This window comes from Grus americana, chromosome 4, assembly GCF_028858705.1.
Source record: "Grus americana isolate bGruAme1 chromosome 4, bGruAme1.mat, whole genome shotgun sequence".
Lineage (NCBI taxonomy): Eukaryota > Metazoa > Chordata > Aves > Gruiformes > Gruidae > Grus > Grus americana.
In genome coordinates, this window is record NC_072855.1 from 59,251,914 (window position 1) to 59,278,211 (window position 26,298).

A 26,298-nucleotide genomic window follows, 5' to 3' on the forward strand; every position below is an offset into this window, starting at 1 on the left:
GAAGTCCCTGTCCCAAAGATCTCAAAAGTTCTCAGAGGCAGTGCAGCCAAAGATAGCACATGCCATTGCATGCCGCAAAGCTGGCAGTGCTGCTTAACTACATGTTTCTGCTTACACAATCATCAGTGAAGCAGTTAACACTGTGACAGAAATGATAAGCAAATGTTGTCATTAAATAAAAAAATAAAATAAAAATAGCTTTTTGTCTGAGGGTAAATACTTCGAATAACCAAGGGGTGGTGGAACAGGCTGCAGACTTATAGGAAACAAAACACTTTATTCTTTATTTCTAACTGTATGCCTCATAAAATGCAGTGGTAGCAGCTGGCAATCAATAAAGTGACAGGATAAAGCACATTTTGCATATATACAGTAGCTTGTTGCAGTTGATATATTTTTCCCATAGAATTTTGTCTGTTCCAAATGCTTAATTCCAGATAACTGCCAGTAACAGCAAGATAAAAGATCAGCTCAATACATGACCATTAAGAACTTTTCCTTACTAATATATACTTAAAATTACCTTAAAATAATAAAATGTTCAGTTTTCATCTTGAAATTATTCTGCTTCACTATCACTCTGTAATGACACGAGGCTTCATCTTATGACAGCCAAGGCTGGAAAGAGGGACTTTGTGTTCTTTGGGAGAAATCACCCCCAGATTTCATGCTTACATGCTTGTTTCTGTATCTGAAAGATTTCAACATCCTAGAAGTTTGAGAACCATTACCATTTTCTTTCCTTTGGAAGACAGAAAATCTGGAGACTCGGCTAAATCAGACAGCCTTTATGGGCTAAAAACTACCAAAAAGACAACTTGCATGATTTTGTAAAGCATTTCTACATAGTTCTTCCTGTAATGCATTTGATGTTTACAGGACGTGTTCGATTTACTGGTTCTTACTGATAGGAGGAACTGCATAACTCACTAGTGACTTTGCTATTTCTCAATACTTCAGTGATCCTGAGCCATTCCTGGCAGAATTTCATGCCATGTTATGACCATGCTGTCTCAGACTGATGACGCAATCTTGAGACAACGTTCAGCCTAAAGGATGCAGTTAAGCAGGCACCAGCAAAGATGTCATTTGGGGATTGATTCCTTATGAGTCCTAGATTTCCGTTTTCAGATGAGAATTGCTTAACAATTCCCCTAGCATGCAGCAAATCACAAGGGTGTTTGGGGGTTATAATTTGAGATCCCTGGTAGTTTTGCTATAAATTTCTATAGGACCAAGGATAAGTGCTGTATCAGAAAGGACCCCTACAAGAGAGGCACAGTACAGGGCACAGCATGCTGTATCCTTTTCTGTAGGCCTTTTAGGAGGCTGTGCTTTGGGAGATTGCAGCAGTGTGTTTCAAGGATGTTTATAAATATCTCTTATTATGCCTGGGAGCGGACAGGACAGCATTGTAGTGGCACACTGATGTAGTCATAGGATATTTAGAAAAATGAGTTAACTTTTTATGATGTGCCTTAGGCCAAATGGGAAATAGTTAGGAAAAGTCTGTGGCAAATGCTATCTAGAGGCTGAGCTGGATTATGTTTCTTGGCTCTGTAAGCTGTGAATTTGTAACTGAATGCTGTTTTCTGAATGCTCCTTCCAGCAATATGTCCATTTCCCTCCTTTTTTGTTGTTATCTTATATTTTTCTTTTTTCAACAGATCGACAAGACATTTTACAATTCCATTTTAAGGAAAAAATACATCCGTTCACGCTTAATCAGAGTGAGGTATGTGAGATTATAATAAATGCACGCAGCTGAGATAAAATGAAATGTACACCAAGCCCAGTTAGCCATTTGATCTGATTCAGTAAAGTGTATTTTATGTAAGGCCGAAGCATAATCCCCAATTAAGCATAATCTTACTCTGAACCCTGCCCTCCTTTGGATCTTTATGCAGAAGATAAACTTCAGTCAGTCCAAATTCTAGACAAGTTTGTGTTCAGATCTTGAGCAAGCTTTAGCTAATAAAGCAGATATAACTTGAGCTATTTAAAAATAATAAAGATTTTCAAATCTATTTCCTTCACTATAATGCAGATATCATTTTACTTCTAGTATTGCTATTATGCTGGGCTTGTCAAGAAAAACCCAAGCATGGCTGTGCTGGTTCAGAAGGTCTCACTTGTCACTGATGCGTCTCAAAGAACTGGCATAAGTAGGTGCCTAGGGAACAGTAGCAACACAACAGACATATATGATAACTACTTCTTGGTATGCTCCCTGCCTCCAGCTATTTACCACTTGGGATTCCCTGAAGTGGTTGTGGTTTGTTTAGCAGCCCCCAGTGGAGTTATTTTCCAAGGGCTTGTCCACTCTCCCCTGGACTCTTGAAATCCATGCACCTCAATCCTTCAGTAAGGAGTTACTTGTGAAGGGCCACCTTCTTTGGATCATTCAATGGTCCCTAGTTCTTGTGCTGGAAGAGGTTGATCTCTATCCCTTCTCTCCATGCAATTAGTGGTATCGGACACTCCCATCATATCCCTTTTCTCTCCTGTACCCCATGAGCTCTACTCTTTTTCTAGTTGCAAGTCCCAGCCTGCTCAGTCATTCTTTGCAGGAACTGTTCCTTGTCACCCTGCTCCATATCTCTTTCAGGTCTGCTGTCCCTGCTTTTTGAGATGAAGGGGTCAGACCTGTGGTTGCGATTATCATTGAGCAGTGGCTTTTTTTCTCTTTTATTCTCTGTTCATTTGCCAATACTACCTAATGTTTGATTTGATTTTTTTGACCACTGTTCAGTGGTCTTGTTCCTGAGTGACAGTGCCCATCACTTTGCAAGTAAACCTTGAATGTCTTAATAATCACATGCTAAAGTTGCAAGACTAATGATAGCAGCCTCAATATCTTATTCTTGTGAATGTATTTTCTCCTCCTTCTTCTATGGTTTGTGAAATCCTGCCTCCTGCTCTACCTTAGCTTAACCCCCAGTTAGGCAAATCACACAAGTCATTACTTGAACATAGCTTTATATTTTTCGATACTGCCTGGAGTGTTATAAGTGTAGACAAGGTGATTTAAGGATCTGAGAGGGAGAAGTAATATTTGTCATTACTTCTTGTTCCCAAGGACAGACTGAGGTATTTGCTGTGATGTTTGCTGTGTTGGATGCAAGACTTGTATGCACCAAAGCTTGTTTTCTTTTTCAAATATACAGGCTTTATGCCTCTTTAAGTGCTCAGACTGTAAGCTCTTTTAAGCAGGGTCATTGTTGTGAATTTGCTTGGAAAGTACTGTGCATATTTTTTGGATCAGTATAAACAATGCATTAGTAATAATGCCTGCTGAGAAAGACAAAACAAATCTTGACTAGGTGTCTTTGGCTCTGGACCTTTGCTATATAGTGAGTGATTCAAGGCCGACTGTACTTACCTGAAGGTTTTGAGAGGTGTGGTGTACTTGCAAGAGTTGACACAGTAATTCCAGTGTGGCACAGCACAGGAAGAGGAGTCGGGGGAGAGGTGAGGAAACACTTCAGAAATGCAGAGCAACACCCACAGTCGCATCAGATAATATCTGGAAAATAAACGGAGTGGCAATCATGCTGAAGTTGGCACAAAGGGAAAAAACAGCCTGTTGGAAAGTTCATGTATAGCTACTCAGTCTCAATTATGAGATCCCTGAGGCAAGGAACATGTCTTTCTGCTCAGCTACGAAACATTCAGCATGCCTTGGTGTGTTCATAACACGTGACCTTTTATTTGCCCTTCACTGGCAATAGCAGGATTATATGTTTCATTTTGGTGTGTGCTCCTTTCGAAGATCATAGCCTGGTTGCATGACTTCTGTATAAGCTACTTGCCTTCTACTTTTAATTTTCTTATTTTTCCTTTATAAAATTACAAATTTCCAGGATAGTGAGATATAACTGGAAGATCTTCTCTTTTCCTATCTGAATGATGCTTAAGACAGAGCAACTTGCTTTTATTCTGACCCCTGTATGAAGTAATTGGGATTCCACCTGTTGTGGGTTGTGTCATTGCTTCTTGGCTCAGGTAGGAGGAAGAGACACAGGAGAGAAGGTTCTCAGTGCATGCTCTTATCTTCCCTGTGTAACGACCATGGATAAGCCATCTGCAAGCAGAGCAAGATTTACTATGCCAGATTAGACACTTTGGTGTTTGTAGTCTAGCATTCAGTCTCTTGCAGCATCTGATGCTTTAAGAAAAAATAAATACTACCACCAGGTGAATTCAGTCTGTTAGAAGATTTATCTTCCTTTTCTTTCCTCTGATCTTACATCAAAACTGTGGAATTTTGTTCCAGTGTGGGTGCTGCTTGTACTTTTCAGTGAGATGTTAAAGGCCCCTGGAAAGGTCTGTCTGAATACCATTAACCGTCTACCTGATGTTTCTGAAGTGCTGTGTATCCAGCTTTTCATTGCAATCAAATCAGTTCATTCCTTCCTGCTCTTGTGTCCCAAGTATTTAGTCAGTGACTGTTTTTTAGACTCCAGTATAACATTGGTCTGGCCATCTGTTCACAGAAAGCATCATGCCACCTTCTAGCCTTGACCATTCAGCATTTACTTGGATTTCTTTTGGCAATTCCTTCTCTCAAAAATGTACAAAATGTTCAAAAATGTATCTAATCCTTTATGTTACATTGCTGTTGCTAGAGGAGCTAAGATAAAAACTAAGAAGTGCAGAAATGGGCCAAAGGTAACCAGACTGTATTTCATTGGTTTGTAGCCCAGATGCTGATGGTGTGATGGCAGAGGCTTTGCTCACATTCTGGTTCTCCTCCACGGATTCTAGAGAAGCATTGCGAGAAAGAGTTGAAAGGATCTTACGGAGGGGCCTGAAAAAATACACGGGGCCCCTGCGAATAAATGTCAAATCTTCTAGCATCTCAAGTAAGTATGTTACATCTCTCTTAAAGGTAGTTCTTGCCCTTTGCTGATTGATGAGACTTCATTTTTCCCTTCTTATGATGGCCATTACTGAGTCTGGATGACAGTCTTTCCTGCTCATTAAGTGAGAACAAAATCAGTGGCAACATATGAACACCACGTAAGTCTTAAATATGTCTTAAATATGGGTAAACAGGAGCAGTTGCTTTCCTCGCAGTATGGCCTTAGCCTACCTCCAAACTGCAGTACCAACCTTAGGCTACTATCAGGGTAAAGAGTAGGAGCCTGACCACAGTGCTTCAGTACACAGCAACACAAACATGCTCCCTAGGTCTTTGCTTCTCTGAGGAGCCTGAAAGTGCAGAAACTATGCGTGGATGACAGTGAGGAAACAGACAGTGCACTGAAAAAATATATTTGATGGGAGGATCAAAATCCTTGCAAATTCCCCAGGGGAAAAGGAAAGGACGGGAAAATGTTCTTACGTATGTGACTTCTCAGCTGAGGATCTAGCCCCTTCTTTGCAAAGCAGACCTGCATCTGCAGGATATGAAAACTAACAGCACTATCTTTTTGATTCAGTGAATTACCTAACAGACATTGAAAGATGGGTTTCCCTCCTCTTCTACACTTCTGACCTGTTAGGGAATTTTTGTGCAGGCTTAGACTCTTGTCTCTGACTTGGCTTCAGTTATATACAGTCAGCACTTTTTATGTGTGTCAGACTTTCCAAGAATGAGTTCCTAGTTGAAAGGAAGGGGCAGATACTTGCTCTATTTGTTTTTGCAGACCTTTCCCTTACTCCTAGCACAAAGGTGACAGTACACCACATGGGTGGGAACTTGTTACTTGCTTTTCCACACTAGACTACTTAAACCAGCGTAGATCTGCAGAGGCTAGATGGCTGTGTTGAAAGAATAAGAAGCCTGGGCCAGATTCCATGCTGGATGGATCCAGACTTCCTCCCACTCAGAAATGACAAGGAGCAATATCTTGTTCTGCCTCTTGGTGCTTGAACTGGGCACACTGCATTGCGGCAATGCAGTGAAACTCAAATATGAGCTGTCATACACCCATCGTTTCTTGATGGGCCAACCAGTCTTCCCCATTGGAATGGCTCAAGATGATAGGTGATGTCCCTTTGGGCAAAGAATCACTATTTCTCTGCAGTGTTGTTTATATGCCAGTACTTCCTGTTCAGCAAAGTGCAAATGTAATTTCTCCCAGATAGGCAAAGCATGTAGACATCAACTAGAAAGATTCAAAGAGTTTTGAGTCATGATTTAGTGAATTTTGAAGCTTCAGTTTAATTTGGTGCCTTACATAAAGGATAAAATTGGAAGGAGTACAAAAATGCTTGTTAGAAAAGGACTGTGATCTCATCAAGTTATCTGATTAGCTGCTTTAATTCAGTCTGGTAAATGTGGGAAGTGACTCAGAACTTTTAGTTGACCTTGAACCAGGGCTGTAACAGTAATGCACTAGTTGCTAGTCAAAAAAAAAATTAGCTGATATAATTGAATCACAATGTTTTCATTAAATATTTGATCTCAGTAAAAGATGGCATCTCTGTGTTACTTTGATAAAGTTGTATGATAACCTTCATGTTGCTTTTCTTGGCTCTCCCAGCCTAACCATAAAACACTGACTACATATGTCTACTACTCACTACAGGTCGTTGTGCAACTGTTACACGTGACACAAAGGAACATAAACAATACCTTGCCATTTCTAGGAGATGACAGTAAAAGGTTCCATTTGGATCTTTCTTTGCTAGTAGGATTTCAGCAGTGCTATGAAGCTTAGGCAAGTTCCTGTTTGTGCTGCCGTTTAAGAAAACCAGGTTGTCTCAAGTGAAGAGTATAGAACAGAGCATTCCTATGCTTTAGAAGAGATGCAGGTCTCAATTTATAAAGCTTGTCTTCTTCCTCACGCCTGGGAGAAGTGACAGTTTTCAACAGGCCCTGGAAGTCCAGAGAGGGATCTAGGTTTTGTATTTCATACTTCTCTCTCCCCTCCTGAAATCTCCAGCATTAGTATTTAAACCAAAGAAAGCTACGAAGCCCTAGATTTTTTTCCATGCTCTGCAGCACCTTTCTAAATTTTGCTTCATCGTAGCTTTGGTTTTGCAAACTGGAATCCTTGTTCTGTGTTGAGGCAATCTCAGAACATTTTCATAATGGCTTGTAAAAAATCATTAGCCTGTTCATTGTAATCACCTCATGAAAAGATTCTAATTTGGGGGCTATAATATATAGCTTAGTATCATCTTGTTGTCCAACACCATGTCTCAACTTGCACTTAAAAGTATTTGCTCTGGGGATCAGCTCCAACAAATTCCTGCAAATTGGGTGCAACACTTGGGATCTTCAGCTACAATTCAGGGCAGCAGTACAAAACTAAGTAGCCTGCCAGCCCAGGGGTAGAACTTGCTTTGCTTCTTCATTCCTGAGGATTGGGAATAAAGGGGGGTAAAATATAAACTGACAATGTTTTATTAGCTCAGTTTTTGCAAAAAGAGGGAGAAGCTTGATTGTACAGATGTGAAAAAATAACGAATGTGCAAACCTTAAAGGAGAACAAAATAATATTGTCTCTGTTTTGTATCATCACTAAACAGTAGATGTTCTTTACATAGGGCTGCAAAAATACATTTTTATCAGGGTATTTTCAGATGTGTTATTACTGAGGTCCCTGCTTTCTTATTTAGCTAGAGCTGATCAATCCCCTGATCAAGGACAGTGGTATCTCCAGACATCCACTATAGCTTTGATGAAAAATGGGAGGTGATAGAGATCTCTGCACTTGTGTACAAAACCTACTGGAAGTCCAAATCTTTTTCAGTGAAGAATCAAGCAAACTAAGCCCTATCTTCTCTGAACAGCAGTGCAAGGGCCAGCAAAATGAGATATCACAGTCGGGTGACTTGGAAACACCCACGTTAGGACTTGCTCTTCCACTAGCACTGAAAGAAGGTGTTGCAGTTTGTCCTCTGTATAGTTCTGGCACCAAAGAGATCTACAAGGCTGAGTTTTTTTTCCCAAGGGTTTCTTGGTTAGAAATAGCCACCTCACAGCTTGGATCTCTATTAGGCAAAGTGTAGAGCAGCTTGCCAGACTATTTCCTTTTGTCAGGTAAGTTGGAAGTCTCCCAAAATATATTTTTGGGAATGTACTTCTGACGTCAGAAAGAAACTGGTTGCAAGATCACTGGCACTGTTCAAAGTGAGTAGGAAGTATTCCCACCTGTTGCACAGCCGAGGGTTTTGACCATGAACAATGAGTCATGAATTGGTTTTGATCAACAAGTCAACTGTTATTATTTCTATTTATCTGGCATCTGGGGCTTGCTAAAGCTCCTTACAAATACAAAATATAGAACCTAGGAGACAGATTCTCACTTCTTTATTGAGTCTTCTTCGGGAGACATGTAGGTGAGTGTCTGACCTGGATGACTGAGGAATGTTTCATCTCAAATAATGTATGTAGCAGTCTGGTTTTTTTATACTTTACTAGCCACAACAGCAGCTTGGGGGAGTGGAACAAGATATGCATCTGTACATTGGGAAATATAGTGGAGATCTGACATTCCCCACACTTTTCATACCATTAGTTTGGCACAAGGTGGTACATTTCAGTCTTTGTAACAGTCAAGAGAGGTTGACTGAAATGGGAGGGACTAAAATGTATTTTAAATTTAGTATTTTGCAAGGACATGCTTGTGATGAAGGAATTAAGCAGAAAATCATCCTGGCCTGGCTGCTTAGATGACCCAGATAAGTTGATTTAATTAATTTCCTCGCTCAATTCTTGTTTTTCCCTTTCTCTGCTGTGCTTGCAGAGGTTGCAAGTGATTTGGGCTGCCCCTACTGCAGTGGGACCTTGATTGCAAATGGGGGATGAGTGTAGGCCAAGAAGAAAAAATAATGCTAAGAACTGTATCAGCTTGGATACATACTGCAAAACTGAGACATAGTTCCTCATGCAGATCCCTCCTCAGGCTGCAGAACAGCCAGACGGAGTTGCTGTATGTATGCTGTGAGGTGTGGACCTCTGCCTGTCCTCACAGGCAGAATTAAGATGGTTGATGGCAGGGGAGAAGTCATGGATGTGAGGACAGGTCCAGTGGACATAAGCAGGGAGGGAAGGGCTGGGTGACAGGGACAATTAGAGGTACAAAGCCTTTGTCTTGTCTCTACCAGGTTACTCTCCCCTGTTGAAGGAATGAGAATTGCATCACCTGTATCTAAGCCATGTTTTGCTACTTCTACAAGGATGCATAACTCTAGGGAGGTAATTCCTGTTGAGAGAGCGGGGAGAAGGTTAGTGGGGAGACGTTTTAGGTTGTGTGCACTATGTAACCACACAAGAGCATGATTTTTCCGCTGAGCCCAAAGCTTATGTTTTGCCATCTTTCAGGAAACATCTGCATTTCCTTTTAGGTACAGTTTTTGGGAACATGACTGAACCTGCTGCTCACTGCTCTCATTCCCGTTTCACCCCAGTACCTCGGGACCTTCATGGTCTTTAACGTAACTGAAGAGTATTAGGGTAGAGCTATTATCCCCATCTCTGTGTGCACTGCAGGACAGATGCACTCTGTGACATTCCTCTTGGCTGTCCGGGTTGGTGATGTACTGAAACTTGCCAGAGACCTTTTTTTTGCATGCATGCACTGTTGTTACCCTAAATAACACTGACCTAGTTGAGCCCCCTGTTTCTGATGCAGCTGAGAATTTTTTAATTCTCTCTCTTTTCGAGGAAGTTGTTATTAAACTGCAATGAAGGTCAATGGGGAAAATGCTTCCTCTGCTCCCTAGTGCATTTCACAAAGCAGTGCTTCAAATGCGTGTCCAAGCATGTGTTATTAGTCCTGAAGCATGTACTTTTAATTGATTTTTTTATTTTTAAATGTTTACAATCCTCTCCTCCCTTCATACACCATTTTAGATAATCTCCACCTTGCCTTCTTTGTGGGGAAAAAACAACTTACACAAGCGTGATGTGGGAACTTGATATAATAGAGGATGGCATACACAGTTTGCCTTTGAAGCTAGCAGTTGTGTTATGACATATAGAAAATCACAGGTGGAAACCTTTAAAGAAAATCAAGTTCCTTGTGGGAATCGACATCTGTGAAAAATTATGTAATTGGGTAAAGCTGTATCAGATTTTTAAAACAGATTTCTCATCTTTAATTTTGCAGCCATCTCTGGCCCTTTCCACACTGAAAATGCATAATATCCCCTAATAATGTATTTCCTTGCCTTGCTTGAACTACTTCAATATAACGTTTGCTCCATTTGTGTCACCGAGAGTTCTGCCTGTTATTTTCCTTTTAATATAAACGCAGATCTCTGTGGCTAAAATGAAATGAGGCAGTGAACACAGGATTAATTCTTCTGATGCAGAGACACTGATATTATTTAGAGACGTTGCAAAGTGAACACATTTTTCTGTAGAAATCTCTGAATCCTTTAGAGATAAATGGTGACATTCACTCTACAGTTACTACGAACCTGCAAACATTTAAATGGGCTTTGAGCACTGAACTCCTTTAGAAATCCTTAACTGGCCATTGCATATAAACAATTACCAAAATAAAGATGCTTTCCTGCTCTTGCTTACTCCCTTTTTCTTTCCATGTTTGCTCAAACACATACTGAGGAGTAAAAAGCTATTTACTGGTAAGATACTGATCTTAAATAGTAACTGCAAGTCACTAGTCTCATTAATAGGAAATTAGGATAATGTAAGTGTGTTTTAAGGGTATTGTGTTTACTAAATATGCAAAATAACTGTATCAACAAAATCGGTTGTCCAACTAGAGAACAGAGCCCTCTTCTGAAAGATGGAATCCCTAAGCCACCTTTCAATAGATTGCTGTGATTTTAATTTAAACAGTAGTTTTCTCTTTTAAGTTAGGCAAGCTTTAATTAAACAGCAAGTTCCATTTTACATGTAGGCAATGCACGTTCAAGTTGAACTTGTTCTTGTTTACAGTGGAAGCCCGAACACTGTTTTCCTAAATGCGGCACAAACAACTATTTTTGCAGCTGTATGTGGTTGGGACAAGATATGACACTTTAATTGTTACTAATTGATGCTTTTTCTTGGTAGTGCAAACAACTAGGGCAACTAGTAAATGAAGCAGGGCAGCGAAATTGTCTTTCGTGCCTTACAAGTGATTGCTTCAAGGCAGGGCTTGCAACATGTTAGCTGGCACAATGCGAACAGCTATGCTGTTGACCAGGCCAAAAATGTCAAGCTAGTAGCAAATGAAGGCAAGCCCCTAATGAGGTAAGTCAGTAAGCAACCCGATTTTCGGCGGTATTGTATAACCTAAAGTCCTCCCTGCTTTTGGTGGGTTCTACTGTGGGCTCAGCTTATCTGAAAATAGTGTCAGTTCAGGTTTCCAAACACGTATGTGTGCTCTGGGTTTGGGATCCTGGTTTTGAGTCCTGGGTATTGTGCCCTTAACTTGACCTGTTCTGATCTACATGATGGGTTCCCAGGTCTGTCTGCCAGACAGACCTGCTTTCACCTCTTAAAAACTCCCTTTGCTTTGAGGTTTTCTCTGTTGCTGTGGTGTTTTCTTTAGTAGTTACGTTCCAGCTCCCATTGTGGGATACATGGTCAGGGCACTGTATCTGGCAGATCTCTTAAAGCAAAGCAGTGTCCTTACCCTCGTGAATATGGCATTGAATTTATTGACAGGCGTCACTGGCCTTTTTCCTTCAGCAGTGGGTGTGTTGGAGAGTACATCAGCTGCATAGTCCAGATATTATAAAATATGCTAAAAATCAAAGCTGTACAGACATTCTATTTAAGACTTGCAGTGTGTGCGTGGGAGACTTGTTTCTCCAATTAATACACGAGTCGGTCCAACTGGAAACAATGGGTAAAATTTTGCCCACGTGAGGTTTGTACTTTTTTTCTAAGTGCCTCGTAAAAAGGCAGACAGAGATATAGACAGGTGCCTTGCAGAACAGCTGTGTGACTCACAGCAAAACTCAGAGCAGTGAGAACATGCCAGTTGAATTGCTTCCGGCACTGCGCTTGAACAACCTGGTTGCTCCTTTTGTCTCCTCGATGAGCTTTGCAACATAATGTAAGTGTTAATAATTGACTGCAGGCTTTATAATTAGGCATTATGAGGTAAATGTCTCTCCACCCAGAGAGGAGCTAAAAAAACATTATTATCAATATTGCACTTGAAGGCAAAAGGTTCTCTTTCATTGTTGATTACATTTGTTGTTTTCCTACCAGTTCCCAGCTATAACATATTAGAGTGACCCAAATGATGAGCTAGTTCTGAAGGTTGTATGAATTTCTAGGAAAACATAGTTGAAATGAACAAGTACGGCCAGATTTCTCAAAGCACTTCTTGCCAATGTAAACATATAGATGAAGTAGCCAAATCCTTAGCACAGCTCAGCACCCCTTTTTTTTTTTTTTTTTTTCCCTGTTTTTCCTCACTTTGTAAGTTACCAAACAGTAACGTTTACACCACTGCTGGCCTAGCTTTTACTGTCTGGTATTACATTTTGATGTAAGGCATCTTGGCAACAATCAACCATGCTATCCATGGAAAGCCACAGAATACAACCGACATTCCTGAAATGCAGAAGTACCTGTACATTCCACCTCGCACCTCTGCGAATCACATATTTAAGAATTATCATTAAAATCCACATTCATCACACAATCTTCAAACTTCACTCGCATCAACAAAAAAGAATTCCCCACACCAAAATCAAAACAACATCATCACAACACCGAATGAAAGTCAACAATTTACGCACAATCCACCCCTTGTCACTTCACCACAATTACAACCACCAAAAATTCCCCACAATTATTCCACTCTCTAACATTGTCCAGTCCATGTTTTGCCCGTTACCTCTCCCAGTTACTATCCTTATCTTTAATTCCTCATGCCCCACCTTGGGTGCCAAAAAAGGACTTCAGTGGGTTGACCCTGGCTGGACACCAGGTTCCCCCCAAAGCCGCTCTATCACTCCCCTCCTCAGCTGGACAGAGGAGAGAAAATATAATGAAAGCCTTGTGGGTTGAGATAAGGACAGGGAGAGATCCATCACAGGCAAAACAGACTTGAGCTGGGGAAAAATTAATTTAATTTATTGCTAATCAAATCAGAGTAGGATAATGAGAAATAAAGCCAATTCTAAAACCACCTTCCCCCCACCCCTCCCTTCTTCCTGGGCTCAACTTCACTCCCAATTTTCTCTCCCTCCTCCCGCCCAGTGGCACAGGGGGACGGGGAATGGGGGTTGTGGTCAGTTCAGCACACCTTGTCTCTGCTGCTCCTTCCTCCTCAGGGGGAGGACTCCTCACACTCTTCTCCTGCTCCAGTGTAGGGTCCCTCCCATGGGAGACAGTCCTCCACCAACTTCTCCAACGTGAGTCCTTCCCGCGGGGTGCAGTTCTTCACCAACTGCTCCAGCGTGGGGTCCCCCACAGGGTCACAAGTCCTGCCAGCAAACCTGCTCCGGCATGGGCTCCTCTCTCCACGGGTCCACAGGTCCTGCCAGGAGCCTGCTCCAGCACGTGCTTCCCACAGGGTCACAGCCTCCTTCAGGTGCCTCCACCTGCTCCAGTGTGGGGTCCTTCATGGGCTACAGGTGGATGTCTGCTCTACCATGGACCTCCATGGGCTGCAGAGGGACAGCCTGCCTCACCATGGTCTTCTCCATGGGCTGCAGGGGAATCTCTGCTCTGGCACCTGGAGCACCTCCTCCCCCTCCTTCTTCACTGACCTTGGTGTCTGCAGAGTCATTCCTCTTGCATATCCTCACTCCTCTATCTGGCTGCAATTTCTCTTGTGCAGTTTTTTCCCCCCTTCTTAACTCTGCTATCACAGAAGCACTACCACCATCATTGATGGGCTTGGCCTTGGCCAGCAGTGGATCTGTCTTGGAGCCGGCTGGCATTGGCTCTATTGGACATGGGGGAAGCTTCTAGCAGCTTCTCACAGAAGCCACCCCTGTGGCCCCCACTACCAAAACCTTGCCACGCAAACCCAATACAGGATTTTCCTCCTTTCATAGGAATTGAGAAAGGACAAGTGAGCATTTTTACTAAAAGGCAACCTCGCAAGTTGTTGCTTGCCCACCAATAAAACTTACTTATCTTTATTATATGAACAGCTCCTGTTCATAGTGAATAAGACTGTATTACTGTATAAATGTCTAATTATAACTCACCTCTCATTCTTACAAAACAAAGCACCGTCTGCATGCACATAGTGCAGCCCTAGCACTGCCTTTGCTCTGTAACATTCCCCACAGTCAAGCTGTACATGCACTGAAGTTCTGTTTGTTTCCTTTTTCTATCATAATCTCCTTAATGTCATATTAAGAAATGAATGAGTACACGTCTAGTAATGGTGGATTGCAAACATGCAATTCACCCTGCATACCAGGAGGAGTGTCAAGCCCACAAGCAAAACACAAGTGATACAAACACAATAGGTGACAAGTATGAGCCAGAGCCCTTTGCATTCGGAAGAGACTCCTCCTGGCTTGGTGTGGTTTTGGATCAAAACTAGGATATTATTTTGTGTAGCTGCAGAGAAAAAACAGAAATTAAGTCAGTGAGGGATCTGATGAGAAAGGCTACCCAGACACAAAATGTGAAATTGTAGGTGCTGTACAAGAATCACTATATAATTTAAAAATTGTATTGAAAGTGTGATTATAATTTTTTTTAATTTGTTTTTACTGCTGGCAACTAAAATGGTAGCTCTAGTAAAAATAGCATTCTGGAAGAAGGGGAATAGACTTATACCTTGAGCCAATGCTTGTTATTGTCAGCATGAGCATACTGTATTGTCCAGAAACGTGCAACGTGCACATTAAAGGAGGGAATGTATTGCTAGAACCTGCTGTGCCATGCCATAAATTGTTATTAACTATTTCTTTTAGCATTAAGAGTGTACCAGACATGCTGTTGCTCAATAAGATAGGAGAAAGGAGAGTGAGCCACTGCTATTGTAAGCTGGCATTGCTGCAGTGAAGTCGGTGCCTTCTGATCTCAAAGGGGGTGCAGAGTGAGTACCAGATCTCCTCTGGCCCTTGCTCTGCTGTAAAATGCAGCCAGTTGATTTTTTACAAAAAAGGAACTTCAAAGCTTTCCACTGTAAACATTTCTCCCCAACAAAACTGTGCATCTTGAGTAACACAGGGCTTGTTTTTTCTGTACTCCCCTCCAGAAAAATCAGGGTCCAGCAGGATGGGGGGAACCTTATACCAGGTCCTCAGAGGATATTGGCTGGCTGGAGAACAGCAAGCAGCACCGCAGAGAGGAGTGCAATAGCCAGTGCAAGAATGCGACCACATTAAGAGCTACGTCGGTTTCTCTAGCAGCCTCCCTCAGCCGTACCTCCTGCAGTGCCCAGTGCTCAAGTAGCTGTTGGGTGGGACGACCATGCAGATGAGAAACCTTGTCTGTGCCATCCTGGCCTGACCCTGACTGTTTCTTTGTTTCAGATATGGACACAAAAAGAGCAGAGGCACTCTTCAATGACAGTAAGTGAGGGCTTTTTAAGCCTGTGAAATCTCCGATTGTTTTAATTAGCATTAATAGTCTCTGAGCACTTTTCCTGGTTTTAAAAGCCTTTTCTCATCCTCCTGTCTAATGATTGTGACCTTGTACTTCACAGATATCAGCTGTGTATTTAGAAATACTGCTCAGTCATGAGGAAGCCTTTTTTATTAGTGTCTTCTGGGATACTTAGGAAAACTGGCTTGAAAATAGTGGTGATGGGGTGAAAATCCTTTCTAGAAAAAGTCTACACCCACTTCTGAGTTCCCTGGTCAGTTTTTTTGCAGTGAGATGTTCCTTCTGTTAAAAATATCAGCAATTCTGTGAGAAAAGAGCAAACAACCAGAAACAAGTAAGTGCTGAGGGCTCTGTAGAAATCCTCAGTGTTTGGCAGAGAGGAGACACACAGGTCCTGCTGCATAAATGCCTATGGCATGCTTCTGCCTCCAGCAGTGCTGGTGTGGAAGATGGAGGGCGCCTCTTAAATGTAAACCCTGCCATCTCGGAAACAGAGGACTTAGCGAGTGAGGGCTGAGCGCTGTAATGTTCAGGACACTTGTTTATTTACTAGGCTGATCCAGTTGCTATTGGTACCAGTGAGAGCTTTTACACCGTGTCTGCTTAATTGTGTATTTGGACACGGAGAGACTAAGCCGTGTTTCTACATGAAAGCTAAGACATTTCAGATGACTCCTAGGTGTACATAGCAAAATTGAGCGAGGAAGACTTCCAACAATTAAAGGAACTTCATCGCTTGAGCTAGCTGACTGCTTTAACGTCAGGCACAACAGCTAGCTGAAAGGTGTACTATAATGTGCTAAAGGCAGGGGAGTCCTTATCATGGATTTGAGTGCATTTTATGTTTGAGCAGATTATAGTTAGAAGCAATCTCTATTATAAATAGATTAAAACATGTACTTAAATAGAATACTTCATCAAGTCTAATCCTGCCTGCACAGGGCAGACACCTTGCCCTCTGTCTCCCTGATGTAAAGTATTAAAACTGCATCTTGGAGCAGTGACTGCAGAGTCTGTTTCATATATGCTTGTCTTGGATGCTGTAGCACAACAATTCATTTCCACCTTACTACCTATTATTTTCCTACATACAGATTAAGCAATGCGCTTTACACCTGAACGGGTACCAGCATATTGTTCAGTTGATGCTTTAAGGATGATAGCCTAGCAGAGACTTCTAACACAGCCTGGAAGTCAGAAGTGCCCCAAAAGCCAGTAGGACTGGGCACAAGCAGAAGAGTTTGGAATAATGGCTTTCTGTGTGCTCTCAGAAATTAGGAATATGTCATTTTCTTTAGTGTGCATTGGAAGGAAGGAAGGACCATAAGGAAATGTATAGAGGCTGCATCAGCCTGTGATTATAATGAAAATGTGCTGGATTTTGGAATGGCTAGTAATACAAAATTGTTCCTTATGGAAATAGAAGGCAATATGATTGGTCTTCTCAAGGTATTGCTGTAGGGGTTAAGTTGAGGTAGTTTGTTTTAGAGAGGTTTTTAAGCTTTCAGAGAAGGAAGTCCACTTGTTTGGAGATTTAGTAGTCATAAAAGCCATCTTTGCTTACAAGTTGGGTTTCTTTTAACTCTAGGAAGGTTTGATCAGTTCCTTAGCAGCAGGCTGTCAAGTAATGGAAGATTAAGTAGCATCACTTCTTGGGTCGGTTTTAGGTTCTGGTGTCCTGGGGCACTGATGGAACTGCGAGTTTCTCCCTGTGTTTTGAACATTGACTGCTCAGGTGGCTGATAGGATTGTGCAGTTTTAGGAGCAGTAATTGAGGATTACCAATAGCTTTCAGGAGGGAAACATGCTAGTGCAGACAGTTTTATCAATTATGGTATATTCTCCAGTTTTCCTTTCACACGGAAAGTTTTTAACAAGCAGATATAGATTTCATTGATTTCCTTCATTGTGGTTTTAAATCTCAGAACAGGGCAGACTCTACACTGAGCACATGAGCTTCTCAGTATTGTATGACTTTTTTGTTTTGTTTGGGTTTTTTTTCCTTTCTTTTTTTTTTTCCAAATTTATGAACAGCTTTCAATCTGCTGTGTTATTGCTGCTGCTTTTGACTATGAGGTACTGTTAAGGTAACCTTGTGCAGATCCTAGCAGGAAGGGGCAGAGGTTACAATCTGTGTGGCTCCAGTGTTTCACTTCTGAGGACTTCAAAGGCCCTGGGGCTGGCAGCTCTTCAGTGACGAACTACCGATTTCTGCTTTGTCCCCCTCTGGGTCACTGTCTGTGGGAGACAGGCAGTGCAATGGTTTGGATTGTGTTGTCACTATGCAAATAATTCTTAGCTCTGTCTCTTTTTCAATGGATTGGCATAGTCCTGTTCTGTCAACTTTTCTAATGTCTAGCTGAAATCGGGGCCTGGATGAAAACTAGTGAGTCTTGGTCCAGGTAAGATGAATTTGATGCTGTTTGGACGGGAGAAGACAGCTGAAGCAGCTCTGTCCATTGAGAAAGTTTCTAAAGCTACTGGGGAGCTTCAGCTGCTCCTGAATATCCTGAGTTTAGTGGCTGAAACCACGGATATTTTCATTTCTGTCTGGGTTTGAAGGATAATACTTTTTGTCATGGATGCACACTGTGCTGCACGTATCCATGCCTTTGTCATCTCTGGCTTGGATCAGTGTGATGCTCTTTGCCTGAAGTGCCTCTCCAGGTCCACTTGCAGAATGCCATTTGTGCAATGCGCAGTTGCCTGTTTCCAGGTGACATCTTGATGATGTAATCTGCGTGCATGTGTGGTAAAACCCCATGGCTTGGATCATTCCCATCTTAGATTTTGCCTTGTTCATGTTTTACCCTAATGACAAGTTACCTGGGACATTAGAGTTGGCAATCCCTATATTTGGGAATTGTCCTGGGTGTGTGGTGAAGGGTTTTGATTCCTGATTTGGGTTGCTCGCATAGCTAAGCCTGAATGGTTGACCATCATGGCTTTCCATAATAGTCAGTTGTTAATTCAGGCTTCTAACAGAATGGGTTGTGCATAAGGATCTCTGATTTGAGGGGCTGGTGGAAGGTATGTTTTCTTGTTGATGTTAATACTGTTAGAGAACCTAGGTGGTATGTAATTTTACATGTATTTTCCACAGCCACGGGCAAGCATATTTACAAAACGGAAGAACAGCTAATACACTCTTTCTCCTTTTGACAGTCTGTGGGTTACGGCAGAATAGATCAGTCAAGTCAATGGCAAAATCATCATCATTGCGGATAGTCGGTGGATTGTCTTCTGCAGAGACCGGGGACTGGCCGTGGCAAGCTAGTTTGCAGTACAATAATATCCATCGCTGTGGTGCGACACTCATCAGCAATACATGGCTTGTATCTGCAGCTCACTGCTTCAGAGAGTAAGTTCCCATCTTAGAGAGAACCTGCAGCAGAATGTGCTCCATGTGTATGAAGTTGTGTGGCTTTCCAGATTTACACCACACCCCTGACTCTTTCCAGGGGAACAATTTTCTGCCTTGGAGGAAGAAAAGTCAGAGTTAAGCAGACCCATCATTTGAATGTTTCAATGAGAAATTAAAGACTGACTCTTTGGAGCAGAACTGGCAGTTGTATGAGTGGAAATCAATAGCCATTTGGCATATTGAGCAAAGAAGTGTAGAAAAGGTAATGTGACTGAAATGGCAGAGTATTTGTTTCCTGTTGCACAAAATGTTTCTAAAGGTGCTCCTTTGCGTTACAACTAGGTTGCTGCTGCTGCAGGCTGCTACCAGAAGTTATAATCCTGCATTCCTACCCCTCCATTCAGCGATGCACTCCCAGTGCTTTTCTGTTTCAAGCATGGCAATTGTGAAGCTGCAGGGCATGTAAAATGGAATAGCTGATTGAACAGATTATTAACATGCAAAAAGAGTGAAGGAGATTAAGAGTTTTCTAGCAGAAGAGCTTTTTGATTTGATTACACCCTGTGGCCACATAATGGCTAGATCAGGGACAAGGAGCAGGGGAGGAGTATGAGACCATAGTTGAGGAGGGAATGCAGATTTGCCCTCTTCTACCAGCAGCCCACAATTACGTGGGACAGAGTATTATGGAAAGTGATGGATGCCTTAGGAATCTAGCAGGGAGGTGGCTTTGTAGGAGCTTTACAATAAAGGTGCTCACCAAGTTTGAAGTCCCAAACACTTACATATACAGCTAAATACTTACGGCACTCTTACCTTTTTCAGCATGAGTCACCCTCAGAAGTGGACTGCTACTTTTGGAGCTCTTTTGAAGCCACCAAGCTTGAAACGCTCAGTCAAGACTATCATTATTCACGAAAAGTATCGCTACCCAGAACATGATTATGACATTGCACTTGTACAGCTCTCTAAACGAGTTGAGTTTACAAGTAGCATACACCGCGTTTGTCTGCCTGAGCCATCTCAGACTTTTCCATACAATATTTATGCTGTCATCACAGGCTGGGGAGCACTTACCAATGACGGTGAGTCCTGAGTCTACCAGGTGAGCTGTATGTTACATAAACAGTGGCTCTGATCTACTGCTGAATTGACACCACTTCTGTAGCCATATGTTGTATGGCAGCAAGCCTAATTCTTTGTCTGTAAGCAATGGGTTTTTTAATCGTGAGCAGCAGTTTCTTGTTCTAAAATTAAACTGGACAGTGCTACAATCAACTGAAGCAGAAAACTGGAAGAAGACTGTTCTCTTTTTCCAGCCTTTCTATTTTGTATTGTAAATTCTTAAGACAGGTAGTCCAGCCACACATGTGTTTAGTGCCTAAAAATATATTCTCCCAGCCCTAGCCAGAAGCTATGGATAACTCTGTAGGCTTTCAGGAAAACGTGAGCTGCAGATGGCGACTTACCCAAGCTCACACTCTTAGGCCACACTAAGAGTAGATTTAGCAATGGAACCAAGATGTCTTCATCTTGTATCATCTGTGCAAATTTCTAAGTAATTTGTGTTCCATGGTATTATATAGAATATGTATCAAATATATGGTTTTACACTTAAGGCACTATGTACCATGTAATCGTTACTTCTGTCTTAATGGTACAGTTCCTAAGTGAGACTATGAGTATGTATGTTTCCCTTAAGGGCTTAACCTAGACAGATCAACAAGCAAAACCTCCGTATTAAACCAAGTCAAGCTGGTCCTCCATAAGAGAACAGTAAAAGCTCTTCCTGTATCTTAACTACTGCAAAGTAATTCTGTTGATAAATACCCAAACTATATTTTCCCTCAGGTCCAACCCCAAATGCTCTTCAGGAAGCAACAGTGAAACTTATTGACTCAAACACCTGCAACAGAAAAGAAGTGTATGATGGGGACATAACACCCAGGATGCTGTGTGCTGGATACTTGGAAGGAGGAGTAGATGCTTGTCAGGTAACTATAGCTTAAAATTAGAAAGGAAAACTATTTTAATGCTGACTCCAGTATCTGGTCGACTAAATCTTAACTGACAGTGTATTAGTCCTTTAAATAGGCTCTGTTCAAAAAGAAATTAAGTTGTAAAATGAAATAGCATTTAGTAGACATCATTTAGCACATAAAACTCATACTAAGACAGCTAAATTAGTATAATATTCATAATTTAAACCTTTCATAGCATGAAATTAAATTCTTATTCTGTAACTCAGAATAGCTGCTACAAGCCTGTTTGCTTCTCATAATTTCTTGTATGTGAAATCTAACCACCAATTTGTTTGCAAAGTGATATAACAAGATATTGACAGAGATTCTAAATGCTGAAATACTAAATATGAGCTAAAAATTAAATGTCTCAAGCTGCCAAGACCAGACATCTGTACAATTGAGAAGGAAGAAGTTTAAGAATGTAGCAGGTAACCTGCCAGAAAAAATGCACTACCATTCATTTAAATTAAATTCTGGATTGAATCATCTCATAACAAATCTGTTATGATATGATCTTTGCTAACAAACTTGGATTACTGGAAGGAAAACTGTCTGAAACAAAGACTACTATAAGGAAGCTGGGTATAAATGGAATGGTGAGGATACATGTATGCTGCAGGTTTGCAAATACAAGGCAGGTGGAGAGCAGTGTTTCACAAACAGAAGAGAAACTTTTTTCTTTTTTTTTTTTTTTTTACTGTAAAACCACAGAGACAGGTCAGGAGGTTTGATGGCAAACAGGAAAAAGCCACAGACTTCCAACTCAAGTTTCAGAAACAGCCTGGATTCTGCAAAGATGGCAGCTCTTGAAATACTTCTTGCTTTCTTCTCTTATTGGACACACCCTCTTGTCTGTGGAGAGAATTATATTTTCCCTTCTGATCAATTAAATCTTTTTTTCCCTGCTCCTCTTTTTCTAGGGGGACTCTGGGGGACCACTGGTTACTCCAGACCCTAGACTGATGTGGTACCTCGTGGGAATAGTGAGCTGGGGAGACGAATGTGCCAAACCAAATAAACCTGGAGTGTACACACGAGTGACTTATTTCCGTGACTGGATTACCTCAAAAACTGGCATCTAAATCAAAAATGGATTTAACTACATAGACTAGGTATAACTGTCTGTAATTCTGAAAGGTTATTTTTTTGTAGTATATATATTCCTGTGTAGTTTTGGTTGAAGCAACCTTTGCCCGCAGCAAGCGCTATCTTTGCTGTCAGAGATCCTAACCCCTTGCGAATTTATACTAAACATGAGATTGCCTGCCTCATCTTTGAGCCTTGAAACATTCTCACTTATCAGAAATTATGAGCTGATGTCATTAAACTAATATTTAAAAGCTACAGATTTACCTGCTTTATAAATACAAACGTTTTCCAGGAAAAAAGATTTTTCTTCAGCCATGGCCGAGGTCTGAAGCTGAACCTTCTTCCTCCAGCAAAGCAAATGCTGTCACAGCTGTGTTTCTAGCAAAGCGAACCCTTGATTATTAATCTTATTAGAGACTCTCATCTGCACAGACTGCAGCTGAGACCTTGGATGCTCACCCTGCTCAGTGGCCTTGACAGCTAACAGTGGATCAGCCAGGACTGAGGATAGGTCCTAGCTAAGGAAAAGGAGGATTTCTGTGTTTGCAGTAAGTTGGAAGGGAAAAAAGAAAAGCTTGATGTTCTTCTTTCGAAGCACATTTTTAATAGAAATTTTTGGTAGATTCTGTGAAGTTGAAGTTCCTTGAAAGTGCTCTTGTGGAAGTGCTTTATCACAATACTGTGCTGCTACCTCTGTACCAGTTGCCTTCTAGATCTACGCAGTTCAACTCACAATATGCTTAAGATACAGAAACACAAACTCTACCCAAATTAGTTTGTAACAAGTGTGTCCCCATGAACAGCCTCCCTGGAAAGAAACTCAGCATTTAAATTTGTGCTAAAGGAAAAATAAATATTAACCACAAATAAACTGGGAACTACCTTTTTCGTTCAAGAAATAGTGTGCTTTTCCAAGGGCATGCCAGCCAGTGGAAGCCATCTCAATGCAAAGAAAGCAATTAGTGATACTGTTTTGCTTCACTGATGGATTCATCTCTGCCATGAATGAATATGATCCTGTCTTATGTGGCTGAAGAGTAATTTCATATTAAAGAACAGTCCTGATAACTTCAGAGTAAATGCAATCCTTAAACACCGATTAAGCACTTTTCCTACCTCTGTGCATGATATCTCATGGATTGCTGGTGGAAGGGGGTCCAGTGATGTGACTATTACTGTCCCCTAGAACCCAGGCCTTCAATATGAGAATCCAAAATGTCACTCCAGTACTGTCTCCTGCAGTCTTTGAAAGGCCACTGGACTGCGAATGCAGGACTCACAGGAGTCTGTCTGAGAAGTGAAAAAGCTGCAAGTCCCATAGCTGAACCTACTACAGCTGAAAATCTCTCCGAAGCATCCTGCCTCCGTTTCTGCTCAGGACGGGTCTCTCCTCAGCCTTCCTACTGTGCAAGCTCTCCAATAATCGGCATCTCTGGGAACAAGATGCTTGGCTTTTCTTGAAAACTCACACCCTGAATTACAAGTCTACATATGGATGGAAAAGCCTATGTTTAAACCTTGGTGGTGGAGGAAGGGGTTGTCTTATTATTAGGCTCCTTTCAGTCTTTCTACATATCTTTTGAATTTCAGTAAAAGACAAGATGCCTTATCTCAGAAAGAAATCAATTGACAGTTTTAGATTAGTTTTGGTTTTGAAATAGTAGTATATTTATTCTGATTTTCCATGTCCATTTTAAAACAAAAAGGATCTTGGGACAGTTAGGAGGATAGTTAGATGCAGCAAATCTTTCCTTAATTTATTGATGAAGTTTGTAATCTATGCACTTTTGAGTTGCTGCTATTTTTCCACTAAGAATTTACTCTGGGCCAGGTTCAGTTGCAAAATAGAAACTTCATGGAGTTTTGGATTAGATCACCTGGAAACACTGTTTTCTTCTAGTATACAGGTCCCCTTTTTTCAAAGGCATCCTTTGGAAAAAAAATTACATCTAGTTTTTTGTGCCTCTTATTGCTTTGAAGGTGAAAATCATGACAAGTGTCCTTCCTTACAACCACTGATGAATTGCAATTGAAAGTAAACAATAGTTCACTTTCATAGATAGCTAAGGCTTTGTTTTGCACTTTTTTGCCTAGAAAATGGAGGGGCGACAATAAGGGGGTGAGGCCCAGATTAGATACAACCCCTATAAACTGGTTCCTACCTCACACTGCAAGTGACATGTATATATAATACCTTTAAAATGAGAAAGGCAGCCTTTATTTCAGATTTTCTCGTGAGAGGCCAAACAGCCAAGAGGCGTGTGGGAGAATGTCTACCTTACTCAGGGAGTCCTGAGCCAGCCAGATGCACTTTTCACAAATTTTTTAGCAAACTGTCTGGCCTGGGTTTGTCTTATACTCCATGTCAGTGTTTTATTTATGAAGACTCTGTTTGTTTTCTGCCCTAGAATAAAACAAAGAGAATACTGTGTGATTAAAGATTTTTAAAAACCTTTTATTATTGTCAATGTTAAGATTTAGAAGGTTTTAAACGATATAAAGGTAATATGTTTCATAACATTAAATGTGTTTAAAAATAATTGCTCCTTTTTTGTCCTTTTTTTTGCTTGATAATAACCAAGCTAAAAATTATATATGTATCAAAATAGACTAATCTTCCTTGTTTTGAAATAAGACTATTTTAAAACTGCAGCGCGCTCTGTTCATTCCCCATCCTAGGAACTGTTTATCTTTAATACTGTTTGGTGCTTTACAGATGTTTCAGCAAAGACAAGGTGGGAAATCTGCTTTTTTAAAATACTCAGAGGTGAATTTCAATTTAGCTAGTGCTATGCAAATATGAGACTGGATCTAAAGCTTCATCCAAGAATCTACCACCTTGCTTCTGGCCTTGGAAAAACTCATCCTTGTGACATGGCATTCCTGGAAATTGCCTGTAGGGAGGTCTACGCAGCTGATGTACTGATGCTCCTGAGATTTCCCAGGCAGATTTAAAGCATCAAGAAACATGGTGCAAGCTTCTGGTTATTCAAATTGGGATGTTTGAGGCTTGCCCAATGCTGATTTTCAGCCTGGAGCACAAGTAGGAAAGAAGAAAGAGGCTGATTGCACAAGGCCTAATCATATGAGGAGGTCTGGTTGAATGACATCAATCCATCACCGCGATTTCTTATGTAAGTAAAGCTTGTAGAAACTCCGTATCTACTGCTCTTGTTAACAAATTAGAAGAGCTGAGAGCCAAAAGTTATTTTTTAACCCAATGAATATTTATCTGGCAACTTGCAGCCTGTGTTAGAAATGCATGTGCATGGAAAAGCTGGCTCTTGCTTTTGGAAATGCATTCATGTACATGTCAGCATGGAATCAACTTAGGTAATCGGTGCCCTGTTTATCTGGATCGAGATTTTAAGAACATTGTTAACATGGTTTCTAGGAAGGTGTCACTTGCTAGAGCAGCCTGAAGTGACAAGATCCTTTGGCCCACCCCATTGGGAAGCTGAAGTCCTTTTAAACGTGCCAGCAAAGCACTCCTACACCACACGGTGTGCCAAAGAGAGGAGACAAAGCCTTGCCAGTCAGCACCTCGCTCCTGCAAGAGCAGATGGCAAGCCATAGCCTATGGCAGGATGTTTGGAAACCCACTGAAGGATGCTGGTGGGGATTTATGGTTGGTTCTGCACTGGCCTGTGTGCTAAACTGAATTGTGTTGGCCTCAGTACTTTCAAATAATACATTTTTAGGGAGAAAACTACATGGAGTTTTGTGTGCAGATTTGCTTATTAAATAAATAAATAAACAAATGCATCCCCCTGCAAATCTCCACTTTGGAGTCCCTATTAAGAATGTGAAATTGTGCCTAGAAATCAGGAAATTAAAAGATTGGGGCAGGGGTGTGTGCGTGTGTGTATCCAAGTGGCTGGGATTTTCCCAGCAGATGGAAAGGAGATTTGCAGCTGTTATCAGCTTCAGCTCCTTTTGAAAATACTGGCTCTAAAGATGTATTCAATACTTGCACGCAGACTGAATCTCCAGTAGTGCACATAAACTGAAGTCACAGAGATTAATTTAAAAATTAATTTATTTAATCAAATTCACTAAGATTTTAGGGTTATATATATATTTAAAAGAAGAGGCTATGGGGAAAAAGAAAAATCAAATGGCTCCAGATATTTCAAATTTTGCAGTCTTGGAAAATAAAGAGAAAAACCTGTATGGTTTTTTATTTGGTACCATCAACCTAGAGGGCTCCTGAGTATACCTACTAACTGGAAGCATTTCGGAACCAGTTTCTTTGGCTTCTGGGTAAACAGTATCTGTCCATTCTTATTTGCCAATTTATCTTAGAATGCCCATGTTCACAGTTTCACTGATGGCTAGGTTAGTCTTTGCTTAATTACCGCTGAACTGTTAGGTGA

General features: G+C 41.2%; 1 protein-coding gene across 1 annotated transcript in view; it reads left to right on the forward strand.

Annotated features, from left to right (window-relative positions):
- The window catches only part of LOC129206064 (transmembrane protease serine 11E-like), a 42,478-nt gene extending 20,563 nt beyond the window's left edge, over positions 1–21,915 (forward strand). The window contains exons 4-10 of the mRNA XM_054824694.1: positions 1,668–1,735; positions 4,702–4,865; positions 15,373–15,411; positions 18,611–18,806; positions 19,635–19,894; positions 20,661–20,803; positions 21,754–21,915. Of these exons, the coding sequence (XP_054680669.1) occupies positions 1,668–1,735; positions 4,702–4,865; positions 15,373–15,411; positions 18,611–18,806; positions 19,635–19,894; positions 20,661–20,803; positions 21,754–21,915 (1,032 nt within the window). The remainder of the gene's footprint in view (positions 1–1,667; positions 1,736–4,701; positions 4,866–15,372; positions 15,412–18,610; positions 18,807–19,634; positions 19,895–20,660; positions 20,804–21,753) is intronic.
- Positions 21,916–26,298: the final 4,383 nt, after the last annotated feature.